This window comes from Carcharhinus amblyrhynchos, chromosome 26 (assembly GCF_965287045.1).
Source record: "Carcharhinus amblyrhynchos chromosome 26, sCarAmb.v2.hapA, whole genome shotgun sequence".
Lineage (NCBI taxonomy): Eukaryota > Metazoa > Chordata > Chondrichthyes > Carcharhiniformes > Carcharhinidae > Carcharhinus > Carcharhinus amblyrhynchos.
Window position 1 is genome coordinate 42,035,988 of NC_137349.1, and position 14,782 is coordinate 42,050,769.

General features: G+C 45.8%; 1 protein-coding gene across 1 annotated transcript in view; it reads right to left on the reverse strand.

Moving 5' to 3' along the window:
* Positions 1-12,301, reverse strand: part of LOC145358526 (disintegrin and metalloproteinase domain-containing protein 10) — a 108,331-nt gene extending 96,030 nt beyond the window's left edge. The window contains exons 1-2 of the mRNA XM_080212660.1: positions 12,190-12,301; positions 8,184-8,334 (exon numbers count right to left, since the gene is read on the reverse strand). Of these exons, the coding sequence (XP_080068786.1) occupies positions 8,184-8,334; positions 12,190-12,265 (227 nt within the window). The 5' untranslated portion in view covers positions 12,266-12,301. The remainder of the gene's footprint in view (positions 1-8,183; positions 8,335-12,189) is intronic.
* Between the last annotated feature and the right edge of the window lie 2,481 nt (positions 12,302-14,782).

Below are 14,782 nucleotides of genomic sequence, written 5' to 3' on the forward strand. Positions count from 1 at the left end.
AAACATTCGCAGCAATCTTTAGCCAGAAGTGCCAAGTGGATGATCCATCACAGCCTCTTCCAGTGGTCCCCAGCATCTCAGATACCAGTCTCCAGCCATTTCAACTCACTCCACGTGATATCAAGAAACAGTTAGAGGCATTGGATACTGCAAAGGCAATGGGCCCTGATAAATTCCGGCAACAGTTCTAAAGGCTTGCGTTCCAGAACTTGCTGCTCCCCTAGCCAAGCTCTTCCAGTACAACACTGGCATCTACCCAACGATGTGGAGAATTGCCCAGGAATGTCCTGTACACAAAAAGCAGGACAAATCCAACCTGGCCAACGATCGCCCAATCAGTCTATCAGTAAAACGATGGAAGGGGTCATCGACAGCGCGATCCCCAGCACCTGCTCAGCAATAACCTGCTCAGGGACGCCCAGTTTGTGTTCTGCCCAGGGTCACTCAGCTCCTGAACTCATTACAGCCTTGGTTCAAACATGGACTAAAGACAGAATACTCCAGAGATGAGGTGAGAGTTTTTTACATCAAGGCAGCATTTGACTGAGTGTGGCATCAAGGAGCCCAGGCAAAACTGGAATCAGTGGGAATCAGGGGGAAAGTCTCCATTGGTTGGAGTCGTACCTGACACAAAGGAAGATGGTTGGAGATCAATCATCTCAGCTCCAGGACGTCTCTGCAGGACTCCCTCAGGGTTAGTGTCCGAGGCCCAACCATCTTCAGCTGCTTCATCAATGACCTTCCCTCCATCGTAAGGTCAGGAGTGGGGATGTTCGCCAATTACACAATGTTCAGCACCGTTCGCGACTCCTCAGATACTAAAACAGTCCATGTTCAAATGTAACAAGATCAGGACAATATCCAGGCTTGGGCTGACAACTGACAAGTAACATTCTTGCTACACAAGTGCCAGGGAATGACCATCTCCAACAAGGGAGGGTCTATCGTCTACTTTTCATTCAATAACATTACCATCACTGAATCCCTCACTATCAACATCTTGGGGGTTACCATTGACCAGAAACTCAACTGGACTCACCATTTAATCACACTGGCTACAAGAGCTACAACGTCAGATGTTGGGAATCCTTGGAGAGTAACTCACCTCCTGACTCCCCATAGCCTGTCCCACACTTACTCCTCACTATTGCAGTGGACAGTTTGGTACACAATGTATAGTATGATAGTACACAGGCCATCTCTCCAGGGGACACATTTCTTGGTTCTCACATTCATTCCCACTCCTTTGGGGAAGTTTCTCAGATATTGCGAAAAGTCTTGAGTGAAGTTTCCAACTTCCTGACCTGTTTCCCAATATCTTCTGAGTAAACAACAATATTTCATTACTCAGTTACTGTATTTACTTTAAAACTGATTGCAAAACAGTGTCAGCCACCCTCCCTTTCTCCAAGAAAGAGATAGTTCTCTGTTCAAAGTGACTCCACAAGTCACGTACAGACTCGGAATGTTTCTGTTTTCCAGACTGGGTCAGGAAAACAAGGACACGTCCCAGATTCTTGGGCGTTGTGCTCAAGTCTAATTGCACCAGTGCAGAAACCTCCAAACAGTTCAGAGACCCTGCCCCAAAGCCTGGGGGAGACAATTGTGGCCAAACTCTGTGTGACACGACCTGTGTCCTTGCTTCTTAACAGCGAGTTCAACAGCGCGTTCAACAGTGAGTTCGACAGCGCGTTCAACAGCGAGTTCAACAGCGAGTTCAACAGCGAGTTCAACAGGGAGTTCAACAGTGAGTTCAACAGGGAGATCCCCCCCATTCCAAAACCCAAACAAGCTGAAGATAAATATTTTCTTTTGGGTTTTAAATAGAGAATTGGAGTTTTCTCATAGCCTCACATGGACTCGTCAAGTTTCATGAATTGACATAGAAACATAGAACCTAGAAGGAGGCCATTCAGGCCTTCGAGTCTGCTCTACCATTCATTTTGATCATGGCTAATCATCGAATTCAATATCCTGATCCCCCTTCTTCCCCATAACCCTTTAGCCCCAAGAGCAATATCTAATTTCTCCTTGAAATCAGACAATGTTTTGACCTCAACTACTTTCTGTGGGAGTGAATTCCACACATTCCCCACCCTCTGGGTGAAGAAATTTCTCCTCACCTCAGTTCTAAAAGGTTTCCCCCTTATCCTCAAACTCTGACCCCTAGTTCTGGATTCCCCCACCACCGGGAACATTCTTTCTGAATCCACCCTGTCTAACCCTGTTAGAATTTTATAAGTTTCTATGAGATCCCCTCTCACTCTTCTAAACTCCAGTGAATATAATCCTAACCCACTTAGTCTCTCCTCATTTGACAGACCATCCCAGGAATCAGCTGGGTAAACCTTTGCTGTGCTCCCTCTATAGCAAGGACATCCTTCCTCAGATAAGGAGACTAAAACTGCACACAATACTGCAGGTGTGGCCTCACCAACACCCTGTACAATTGCAGCAAAACATCCCTATCCCTATACTCCAATCCTCTCGCTATGAAGGCCAACATACCATGTGCCTTCCTTACTGCCTGCTGTACCTGTGTGCTTACTTACAGCGACTGATGTACGAGGACTCCAAGGTCTCGTTGAGTATCATTTAAGTAACATTTGAGTAATAATCTGTCTTCCTATTACTGCTACCAAAGTGGATAACCTCACATTTATCCACATTATAGTGTATCTCCCAAGCCGATACCCACACTCAGCCTGTCCAAATCACGCTGAAGCATCTCTGTATCCTCCTCACAGCTTATCCTCCCACCCAACTTTGTATCATCTGCAAATTTGGAGATAATACATTCAGTTCCCTCTCCCAAATCATTAATGTACAATATGAAGATTTGGGGTCCGAGCACAGATCCCTGCGGAACACCACTAGTCACTGACTGCCAATCAGAAAAAACCCATTTATGCCAATTCTATCTACTAACCAGCTTTCTAACCATCTCAAGACATTACCTGCAATCCTATATGCTTTAACTTTACATTATGTGAGATCTTGTTGAAAGCCTTCTGCAAGTCTAAATAAACCACATCCACTGGTTCTCCTCAAGTAACATCCTCAAAATATTCCACTAGATTTGTTAAGCATGATTTCCTTTTTGTAAATCTATGCTGATTTTGTCTGATTATCCCACTGCCTTCCAAATACCAAGTTCTGAAATATTCGATAATGGAATCTAGCAACTTCCCCAGTACCAATGTTGGGTTCACTGATCTATAGTTCCCTGTTTTCTCTCTATCTCCCTTTTTGAATAGCGGGCTTACATTAGCTACCCTCTAATCTGCAGGAACTATTCCAGAGTCCAGAGAATTTTGTAAAATAACCATTAGTGGATCTATTATTTCCAGGGCCACTTCCGTAAGTTCTCTGGGATGAAGATTATCCGGACCTGGAGATTTATCCACCTTCAATCCAATCAATTTCCCCAAAACCATTTCTCTCCTAATGCTGATTTCCTTCAGCCCCTCACTAAAACTTGCTTCCCTCAGAACATGGAGTACATTATTCACATCTTCCTTTGTGAAGATTGAAGCAAAGTACAAATTTAATTCCTCAGCTACTTCTTTATTCCACAATATGAATTCTCCCATTTCTGACTGTAAGGGACTTACATTCATTTTTGTCAATCTTTTTTCTCTTTACATACCCACAGAAACTTTTAGTCAGTTACATTCCCCGCTAGCTTACTTTCATACTCTGATTTTCCCCTTCTTAATCATTCCCTTGGTCCTCCTTTGCTGAATTTTATACTGCTCCCAATCCTCAGGCCTATTGGTTTTTCTTGCCAATTTGTGTGCTTCTTCCTTGAATCTGATACTATCTCTAATTTCCCTTGTAAGCCCTGGTTTGGCCACAATTCCCTTACCATCTTGCACCAAACAACTTCTGGAGTTCACCTATTCATTCTTTAAGTGCCTGCCATTGCCTTTCCACTGTCTATGTGTACATAGATCCCTGAAAGTTGGGAATCAAGTAGATAAGGTAGTTAAGAAGGCATACGGTGTCTTGGCGTTTATTGGTAGGGGGATTGAATTTAGGAGTCACAGCGTCATGTTGCAACTGTACACAACTCTGGTGCGGCCGCACTTGGAGTATTGTGTGCAGTTCTGGTCCCCACATTATAGGAAGGATATGGAGGCTTTGGAGAGGGTGCAGAGGAGGTTTACCAGGATGTTGCCTGGTATGGAGGGGAGGTCATATGAGGAGAGACTGAGGGATTTGGGGTTTTTTTCACTGGAAAGAAGGAGGCTAAGAGGGGATCTTATTGAAACATATAAGATGATTAGAGGTTTAGATAGGGTGGATAGTGATAGCCTTTTTCCTCGGATGGAGAAAGCTAGCACGAGGGGGCATGGCTTTAAATTAAGGGGGGGTAGTTATAGGACGGATGTCAGGGGTAGGTTCTTTACCCAGAGGGTGGTGAGGGATTGGAATGCCCTGCCTGCTGCGGTTGTAAATGCGCCTAGTTTGGAGGCGTTTAAGAGATCCGTGGATAGGTTTATGGACGAAAAGGGATTGGTTTAGGTTAGTGGGTCATTGTTTTTTTTTAAAAAAAACTGGTTGGCGCAACATCGTGGGCTGAAGGGCCTGTTCTGCGCTGTAATGTTCTATGTTCTATGTCTTTCCTTTCAATAACATTTCCCAATCCATCATAGCCAATTCATGCCTCATACCATCATAGTTACCTTTATTGAGATTCAGGACCCTGGTCTCAGAATCAACTACATCACTTTGACAAAGAATTCTACCATATCATGATCACTCGTCTCCAAGGGATCTCCCACAACCAGATTGCCAACTAATCCTTTCTCATTTCCCAACACCCTGTCCAAGGAGACCTGTTCCCTAGTTCCTCAATGTATTGTCCAGAAAACCATCCCATACGCACTCCAGAAATTCCCCCCCCTGTTGTTCTGTGACTAATTTGACTCCCCCAATCTATACGCAGATTCAAGTCACCCATAATGTTCCTTTAACACATACGTCTCTGAATTCTACTTGTGAAGGTTTATGAGGGGAAATTTCCTGGGTTATGGAGCAACTCCTTCAGCTGGAATTTGAACTGCCGGACAGGAGGGGCAGGAGCCGGTGAGATTCCATATTCTTCTTCACCCAGGTGACAACCACCAAATGAGTCCGGGAGTCACGATTAAAAAATAATATAATTCATTAGTAAGTGGTTTAGTGATTTGTACCAATGTAGTGGCCAATTTTATTCTTATTTGATTTTCCTGTAGTTAGTTTGATACAACTTGCAAGGCCATTTCAGAGAGCAGTTAAGAGTCGATCACATTGCTGTGGGTCTGGAGTCACGTGTAGGCCAGACAAGGTAAGGAGGGCAGATTTCCTTTTTCCTACATTCATTTATTTGTGTCAAAAATAGGCTGACATTAACACTGCAATGGAGTTATTGTGAAAATCCCTTAGTTGCCACTCTCCGGCGCCTGTTTGGGTACACGAAGGGACAATTTAGCGTGGCCAATCCACCTAATCAACACGTCTTTCGGACTGTGAGAGGAAACCCACACAGACACGGGGAGAACATGCGGGCACAGGCAGTGATCCAAGCCAGGAATTGGGTGTACACAATGAATGTTTAGGATCTGAATGCATGACCTGAGAGGTGGGAGAGGCAGATCCAACTGAGAAGGGAACTGGGTCATTATTTAAAATGGAACATTGGGCAGGACAGCGACATGAGGTGAATCACTGCTTCAAGGAGCTAGCATAGATTCAAGGGGCCAAATAGAACATTCCAGTGCAGTACAGGCCCTTCGGCCCTCAATGTTGCGCCGACCAGTGGAACCAATCTAATGACCCTCTAACCTAAACTATTCCAATGTTATCCATATGCCTATCCACTGACCATTTGAACGCCCTTAAAGTTGGCGAGTCCACAACTGCTGCAGGCAAGGCATTCCACACTCTTACTACCCTCTGAGTAAAGAACCTCCCTCTGACATCCGTCCTATAATTACCACCCCTCAATTTAAAGCTATGTCCCCTCGTGTTAGCCATCACCATCCAAGGAAAAAGGCTCTCACTGTCCACCCTATCTAACCCTCTGATCATCTTGTATGCCTCAATTAGGTCACCTCGTAACCTTCTTCTCTCCAATGAAAACAACCTCAAGTCCCTCAGCCTTTCCTCATAAGACCTTCCCACCATACCAGGCAACATCCTGGTAAACCTCCTCTGCACCCTTTCCAATGCCTCCACATCTTTCTTATAATGCGGCGACCAGAACTGTACGCAATACTCCAAGTGCGGCCGTACCAGAGTTTTGTACAGTTGCAACGTGACCTCACGGCTCCGAAATTCAATCCCTCTACCAATAAAAGCTAACACACCGTACGCCTTCTTAACAACCTTATCAACCTGGGAGCCAACTTTCAGGGAGCTGTGCACATGTACCCCGAGATCTCTCTGCTCGTCAACACTACTAAGAGTCCTTCCATTAGCCCTATATTCTGTACCCCTGTTATTCTTACCAAAGTGAATCACCTCACACTTTTCCGCATTAAACTCCATCTGCCACCTCTCAGCCCAGCTCTGCAGCTTATCTATGTCCCTCTGCAAACTGTAACACCCATCCTCACTGTCTACAATGGACTCCTCTTGTGCTACAACCAGTCTAGACTGTACGTCATCTGCCCAAATTCTTAAAATCATGAAATGCAAGAAGCCATGAACAGCCGCAGTGAGTATTGGCCACACTGCTGACTGCAAAATCCTCAGCTCCAATCCTCAGTGAGTATAAGGTCACAACCGGACCCTACCAATGTCTGGAATCAGGATGTTCATCCAGACTGGGGTGAATCTCTCCGGAACATTCTAAACCAGGCGCTGGACTCCACATCAGGGCCTACAGGCCGTGAATGTCAACAACAAAGGGACTGAGGACAAGATGACGGAGTGGAGAGGTGATAACGATAGGTTCCTGAGTGTGCGCTGTGCAGGAAGAAATTTAACGATCTCACAAACGTTGTCAAGGCAAATAAATCCAACCATTTCATAATCAGAGCTTCCATGGCATGTTTGAGACTTTTCTTAAACATTATGACATTGGCCAGTGCCACTTCTGAGTCAGAAGGCAGAAATTACAAACTGATATGGGGGTTATAACAGTCCCATTTCCTGGAGGTGCCTCCACAGCCGACACCTAACCGAGTGTCAAAACTGGGCCTGTCTCGCCTTGAAATCACTGAACGATTGGCGAGCGTTACCAGGTCTCCCCGAGGCTTCGCCGAGACACAACTTTCCAAAGCCAACCGCATCCCAGAGTCACTTCCCCCAGGGAATCCTGATGTCATGAGAGACAGAGCTACATTAATAGCGGAGTCAGAAACTGACAAGGTTCAAAATTATAAGAGACTCTTCAGGAATGTGTTTTAGAGAATCAAATCTCTCTGAAATTTCAGAATTCACTATTGTGATTGTAAGGTAGTGAGTGTGAGAGTTATTAACTGTGTGGAGATCTGGGCAAGTCTAACAGGTACTGCCCGGCACGCTGATGGACAGACTTAAACATTTACTCTCTTTCTCACATCACAGATGCTGCCGGACTCTCTGCACGGAATTTTCCCATCTCACCCGCCATGGGTGGGACAGGACCATGCAAAGGTATCCTAGAACCTACAGTGTGTGGAAGGAGGCCATTTGGCCCATCGAGCCTGCACCCCCATATTTACCCTCCTAAACACCCTGACGATTTAGCACGGCCAATCAACCTAACCCGCACATCTTTGGACTGTGGGAGGAAACCGGAGCACCCGGAGGAAACCCACGCAGGCACGGGGAGAATGTGCAAGCTCCACACAGACAGTGACCCGAGCCGGGAATCGAACTGGGATCCCTGGCGTTGTGAGTGCTAATCACTGTGCCACCCAGGGCTGTCAACCTCAGGCAGGATTTTCCAGTTTTGGGGTGAGCGCAGCTGGAATATTCCGTCTTTCCAGCATTTTCTGTTTGTATTACTGGCCATCGCTCGGTGCCCTGAGAAAGTGATGGTTCATTCTGGGGAGATTTCTAAACCAGATGAATTCAGCTTCCTGCTATCACACAGTGAGGCGTCTATAATGGCAGGCAGTGTTTCTGAGCTAGCGTGCTGTCATTTTGGAAATGTTATTCAGTCTGGCTCACACTTTCAGGAAGGTTTCAGGCAGAGAAACTGAAAATACCTTTGATGAGCGGTGAACTGCAGGTGGATGGAAGGTTCCTCTTCATGAAGAGAGCGTTTCACATGAAGACGCTGCGAGCTAATCACATCCCTGTCGTACGATAGACCCTCAAATCGTTTAATAAGCGGGTTCAGCCTTGCTCCAGCCAGCTCTAGAGGAGACAGAGAGATTCACATCATCGATACAGTCAGAGGCAGGGGAACCTGAGAGTGATTAAAAACAGAGTTTTGATTATCCATTTCCATTTAGTTTTACATTCCTTAAACTGTCAGGAATCTCGCTGCGATCTGACCTGGTTCCTGAATGTTTCCAGGAGGCAGCCACACTCCCAGCTGCAGGTACCAATTCCCAGCTCTCTGTCCACCCTCTCACTCAGTAAACTTTGTGTATTTTAATTTTTTTTTGGTCTAATTTTAGGCAGCCACGATTTTCAGTTTCTTGTCACCCATCTAATTTGAAGAGAGGAATAGTCTGTACATCGCTACATCTGCTGATGTCCATTGTTACTATATCTGCATCCTTTTTCATTCATTCACGAGCTGTGGGTGTTTGTGTCTAGGCCAGCATTTATTGCCCTCGAGAAGGCGGTGTTGAGTTGTCTTCTCGAACCGCTGCAGTCCATGTGATGTGGGTACACCCACTGTGCTGTTAGGGAGGGAATTTCAAGATTTTGAGCCAGCGACGTTGAAGGAATGCCGGATATAGTTGCAAGTCAGGATGGTGAGCGGCTTGGAAAGGTGGGGGTGTTCCCAGGTTTTCTCAGGGAAATGTACGGAAGAAATGTGGCAAATTTTCAGGGAATATTTGTCTGGAGTTCTGCACAGCAACGTTCCAATGGGACAGGGAAGTAAGACTGGAAGAGTACGGCCAGCACACCTCACTTTCCATCCTCACTTCCTTCAATAGCCTTGATGCATCTCACCCAGTTCCAGTGACTCGTTAACTTTCAGTCCTGACAGTCTATTCAACACTTTCTCCTTATCAATTCTGAACCCTTCTTGGCAGTTTTCTCATCTGTCAAGAAGGTTTGGGCAGTACCTGTCTCCTTGGTAAAGACAGATGCAAAGTATTCATTTAGTTCCTCAGCTGTGCTTTTAGCCTCCCTATCTAAATTCCCTTTTAGGTCCCCAATCGCTCCTATTCCTCCTTTTACTATTTATGTGCCTATAGAAGAATTTGGGATTCCCCTTTGTTCGCTGCCAGTCTTTTCTCATAATCCCTCTTTGCTTCTCAATCCTTGAGCCTTTTCAATCCCCTCTGAACCTTCTGTTTTCTTTTTGGTTCCCAACTGTATTTTCTACCTGACACCTGTCATAAGTACACTTTTACTTCCTTTATTAATTCCTATCTCCTTTTTCATCCAGGGAATTCTGGATTTGTTTGCCCTCCCTTTCCCTTTTAAGGGAATATATTTGCCTGGGCCATGTCTATTTTGATAGTCGCCCATTGTTCAGCTACAGTTTTTCCCGCCAACCTTTTATCCCAGTCTAACTGGCCCAGCTCCGTTCTTGCCCCATTGAAGTCAGCTCTTCCCCAGTTAATCATTTTTATTCTGGATTGTCTATTATCCTGTTCAAATATCATCTTAAACCTTACAATACAATGATCACTGTTTCCTAAATGTTCCCCACGAACAATTGATCTATTTGGTCCACTTCATTTCCAAGAACTAGGTCCAAAGGTGCATCCTTTCTTGTTGGACTGGACACAGACTGCTGCAAAAAATTTTCCTGAACACAATCTAGGAACTTCCTCCACTTGTCAGTGCTCAAAAGATATTCAGACACAGCGTTTGCAAGAGATGGATCCGTTATTGTCTTCTTATTGATAAGGAGAGGATAACTGGAGAACCCCAAAAGCTTCTTCACTCTGCTCTGCTCACTTGTATATAGTCAGCCTTTTTTACAGAGCACACCTTCTAGTAAAGGTAATTACTCCTCATCTCACACACATTGGTAAATTATTTCCACCTGACACAGAAAGGTAGACCCAAGACAATAGCTGTTTATTCACGTCCCATCAGTAATGTCATAATCTTTAGTGTTTGGTGGAAGGAATGTCCAGTCAAACAAGGGTCACTTAATCATGTCTTTATTACAGTTTTGGTGCTGTTAGCATTCAGCTGTGTCCTGTTGATGTAGTGAAACATCCACCTTTGCCTGCACTCTCCATCTCATGTACAGTAAGAAGTCTCACAACATCAGGTTAAAGTCCAACTGGTTCATTTGGTAGTAAACCAAGTAGTAAAACAATCAAGCAACTTTTATGGTAGCAACCTAAAAAAAGTCAATGGGAGTTAAGGGAAAAAAAAACTTCAATAACTGGAATCATAGTTTGACACACAGGATGATCGTGGTTGTTGAAGAAGCCACAGGCTTTCGGAACGCTGTCCCTTCATCAGGTGAGTGGAGAGTTTTGATCAGAAACAGGGCGTATAAAGGCACACAGTTTGTAGAATTCTGATTAGAATGTGAGTCTTTACAGCTAATCTGCTATTCAAGTCTTAATGGTGCAGACAATGTGAGTGGAGATAGCATTAAGCACAGGTTACAGAGATGTGTATTGTCTCCAGACAGAACAGTTAGTGAGATTTTGCAAACCCAGGCAAGTCACGGGGGTTACAGGTAGTGTGACATGAACCCAAGATCCTTGTTGAGGCCGTACTCATGTGTGCGGAACGTGGCTATCAGTCTCTGCTCAGCGACTCTGCGCTGTCGTGTGTCGTGAAGGCCGTTTTGGAGAACACTTACCCGAAGATGATCTTCATATGCAGAGATAGCCAGTCTGCGGTGGGGTGCTGCTGCTAATTTCCCTGGTCCCTGGCTGACCCCTGCTGGCACTTCTGGAATGTAATCAGCACATGTGCCCCACCATAAGCCTTGCCACGTACCCTGTCACACGTGCTGCCATGTACCCTGTCACACGTGCTGCCACGTACCCTGTCACACGTGCTGCCACGTACCCTGTCACACGTGCTGCCATGTACCCTGTCTGCCATATTGGAAGTTTGGGTGTCTAAGGAACAGTTGCAGCAGCATTGATTTTGTGGGTTTTGGATTCCATTTATCTTTTTTAAAAATCTTATCTCCAGGCTCTGTCATCTTTGATGATTTGATCTAATTGATTTATTATTGTCATTTGTATCAGTATACAGTGAAAACTATTGTTTCTTGCACACTATACAGACAAACATACCATTCATAGAGAAGGAAAGGAGAGAGTGCAGAATGTAGTGTGACAGTCACAGCGAGGATGTAGAGAAAGATCAACTTAATGTGAGGTAGGTCCATTCAAAAGTCTGACAGCAGCAGGGAAGAAGCTGTTCTGGATTTGGTTGGTATGGGACATTGGAGTTTTGTATCTTTCTCCCGATGGAAGAAGGTGGAAGAGAGAATGTCCGGGGTATGTGGGGTCCTTAATCATCCTGGGGCAGCAGGAAGTGTAGACAGAGTCAGTGGATGGGAGATGGTTTGTGTGATGGACTGGGCTGCATTCATGACCTTTCGTAGTACATTGTGGTCTTGGGCAGGGCAGGAGCCCAGACCGAGCTGTGATACCAAGTTCTCACCATGTCTCTCCTCCATTTAAAATCCCGCCATCTGGTGCACACTTCCCTACTTCTCCACGGCAGTTTTCTACGTTGTTCTGTACTGTAACCTGTGTGGAGAATGGACTACAGACTATCGAGCACCACCCAGAGTGGGGGCTCCATTTCTGAATCAAACCTATTGCTGAGGGTCCTTGCTATTGGCACGCGGGACCCTCCTTGGGTATCCCACACCGCAACAGTGAAACGTTCAAAAATAATTTCTCAAATTATTGCAAATTACACCTCAACTTTTCTGTTTAAATTGTGCAGAAATTCTTTTCATTCCTGTCATCAGATGCGTGCCCAGACTGATCCCTCTCCCTCTCTGAGGAGCTGCAAATTCTACTGAGCTGAGATATTTAACATCTTTCACTGAATCCTTTGGATTATAACAAAACACCAGGAAATTTCCCTTACCTGGCGGTGTTACAGGGGAATGGTGAATGGCGATGGCACTGACCATCAGAGGGAGGAGAGAAATGAATATCTTCATGTTCTTTAGCTATTCTTTCTGTTGCCAGGCCGATAACTCTCTGCTACTCTTTGAGATTACGCAGTCAGAGAGAGAGGGAACTTGGATCAACTCGGTGATATTGGATCTGAAATCTCTGTTGTGAGCTGGAGGGGGTTCAGTGCGGTTTGTCCTCTCCACTGCGTCCCCCTCCCTCCCCCAGAACCAGTGCTGCAGAGTCTGAGGAGCCTCGGGTGGGACAGGAACAGACAATCGAGTATCTTCACTCTCTGTCCGAGCCGACTGCACAACTGCAAGAACAAGCATGCAGTTTGGTGAGGCATCTTCAGCGTTGAACCATTTTGGCTCACAAATGAAAAACTTGCATTTGTGTAGCGCCTCAGCACGTCCCAGGCCAGTCAGAGTCAATGAAGAACTTTGAAGTGCACTGACTGATGCAATGTGGGAAATGTAGCAGCCAATTTGCACACAGCAAGATCCCACATGCTGCAACGTGATAATGACCAATCACCTGTCTCGGTGATATCAGTGCTGGGATAAGCATTAGCGGGGAACACATCATCGAAATGCTGTCATGGGACCACTTGTGATCAAAAGACAAAACCTTCAATGGTGCGGCTGTCCCCCAGGGATACACTTTTTTTTATTCATTTGTGAGACATGGCCATCACCGGCTGGGTCAGTATTTATTGCCCATCCCTAGTTGCCCTTGAAAAGGTGGTGGTGAGCCGCCTTCTTGAACCACTGCAGTCCACAATGCCATTAGGGGGAGAATTCCAGGATTTTGCCCAGCCAATGTGAAGGAACAGCGATATATTTCCAAGTCAGGATGGTGAGTGGCTTGGAGGGGAACTTGCAGGTGGGGGTGTTCCTTACGAATCTGGTAGAATTCTTTGAGGAGGTGACAAAAACGGTCGACGAGGGACGAGCCGTTGATGTCGTCTATATGGATTTCAGTAAGGCGTTTGACAAAGTCCCTCATGGTAGGTTGGTAGAAAAGATTAAGGCTCATGGGATACAGGGACAGGTATCTAGATGGGTAGAGAACTGGCTTGGTAAGAGGAGACAGAGAGTAGTTGTGGAGGGGTCCTTTTCTAGCTGGAGGTCTGTCACTAGTGGTGTGCCACAGGGCTCAGTACTGGGACCTCTTCTCTTTGTAGTGTATATAAATGATTTGGAAGAGGGAGTAGGTGGTGTGATCAGCAAATTTGCTGATGACACCAAGATGGCTGGATTGGCGGGCAGTGAGGAGCAGTGTCTGGCAATACAGCGGGATATTGATAGGCTGGTTGATTGGGCAGATACGTGGCAAATGGAGTTTAATCCGGATAAACGTGAGGTGATGCATTTTGGCCGGAATAATGTAGGGGGGAGTTATATGATAAAGGGTAAACCTATAAAGAGTATAGAAACGCAGTGGGACCTGGGAGTGCAAGTGCACAAGTCTTTGAAGGTGGCAGTACAAGTGGAGAAGGTTGTGAAGAAAGCCTATGGTATGCTAGCCTTTATAGGAAGGGGTATAGAATATAAGAGCTGGAGTCTAATGTTGCAGTTGTATAGAACGTTGGTTCAGCCGCATTTGGAGTACTGCGTCCAGTTCTGGTCGCCTTACTACCGGAAGGACGTGGAGACTCTGGAGAGAGTGCAGAGGAGGTTTACCAGGATGTTGCCTGGTATGGAAGGACTGAGGTATGAGGAAAGAATGAATAAATCGGGGCTCTTTTCCCTTGAAAGACGGTGACTGAGGGGGGATCTAATAGAGGTATATAAGATAATGAAGGGTACAGATAGAGTAAACAGAGGTAAGCTATTTCCTATGTTAGGGGGACACAGTATGAGGGGCCATGGACTTAAGGTGAGGGGGGAGAGGTACAACACAGATATTAGAGGGAGGTTTCTCACACAGAGGGTAGTGGGGGTATGGAATGCTCTGCCAAGTAAGGTGGTGGAGGCAAACACGCTAGAGTCATTTAAGAGTAACTTAGACAGGCACATGAGTGGGTTGGAGATGGGAGCATATAGGAGATTGTTTTAAATAAGGTTCATTAGCATTGGGACGTCCCTGGTAATGTATAAGGATGTGGTACAATAATAATGTTTTTTCTCTTTTTAATTCACAGGTTTTAAGTCGGTCCGCCTCGTGTCCAACGAGGGGCATACATGCGATGGGTCGTACTGGGGCTGCTCTTGGTTGTTCGAGATTGGCCTAGTGCTTCATGTCGTTAGTGTGTGCCTAAACTGGACCAGATACTGGGCAAGACGACAGCTCAGTGACTATCGCTGATTGCTGTGCAGACACATGGATTTGGGCCGGTGTCTGTGGGAGTTTGCGCATTCTCCCCGTGCTTGCGTGGGTTTTCTCCCACACCCCAAAGATGTGCTGTTAGGCTGATTGGAAGTAATAAATTGTCCCTAAATCAGTTTCCCTCAATGTGGATGGCCATAAAACAATAGATAAGGGTCATGGGTGGAGGGGGGACTGGTAATGTTAAAATGGCGGCGCGGGCTCGTTGGGTCGAAGGGCCTGTTTCCCGGGCT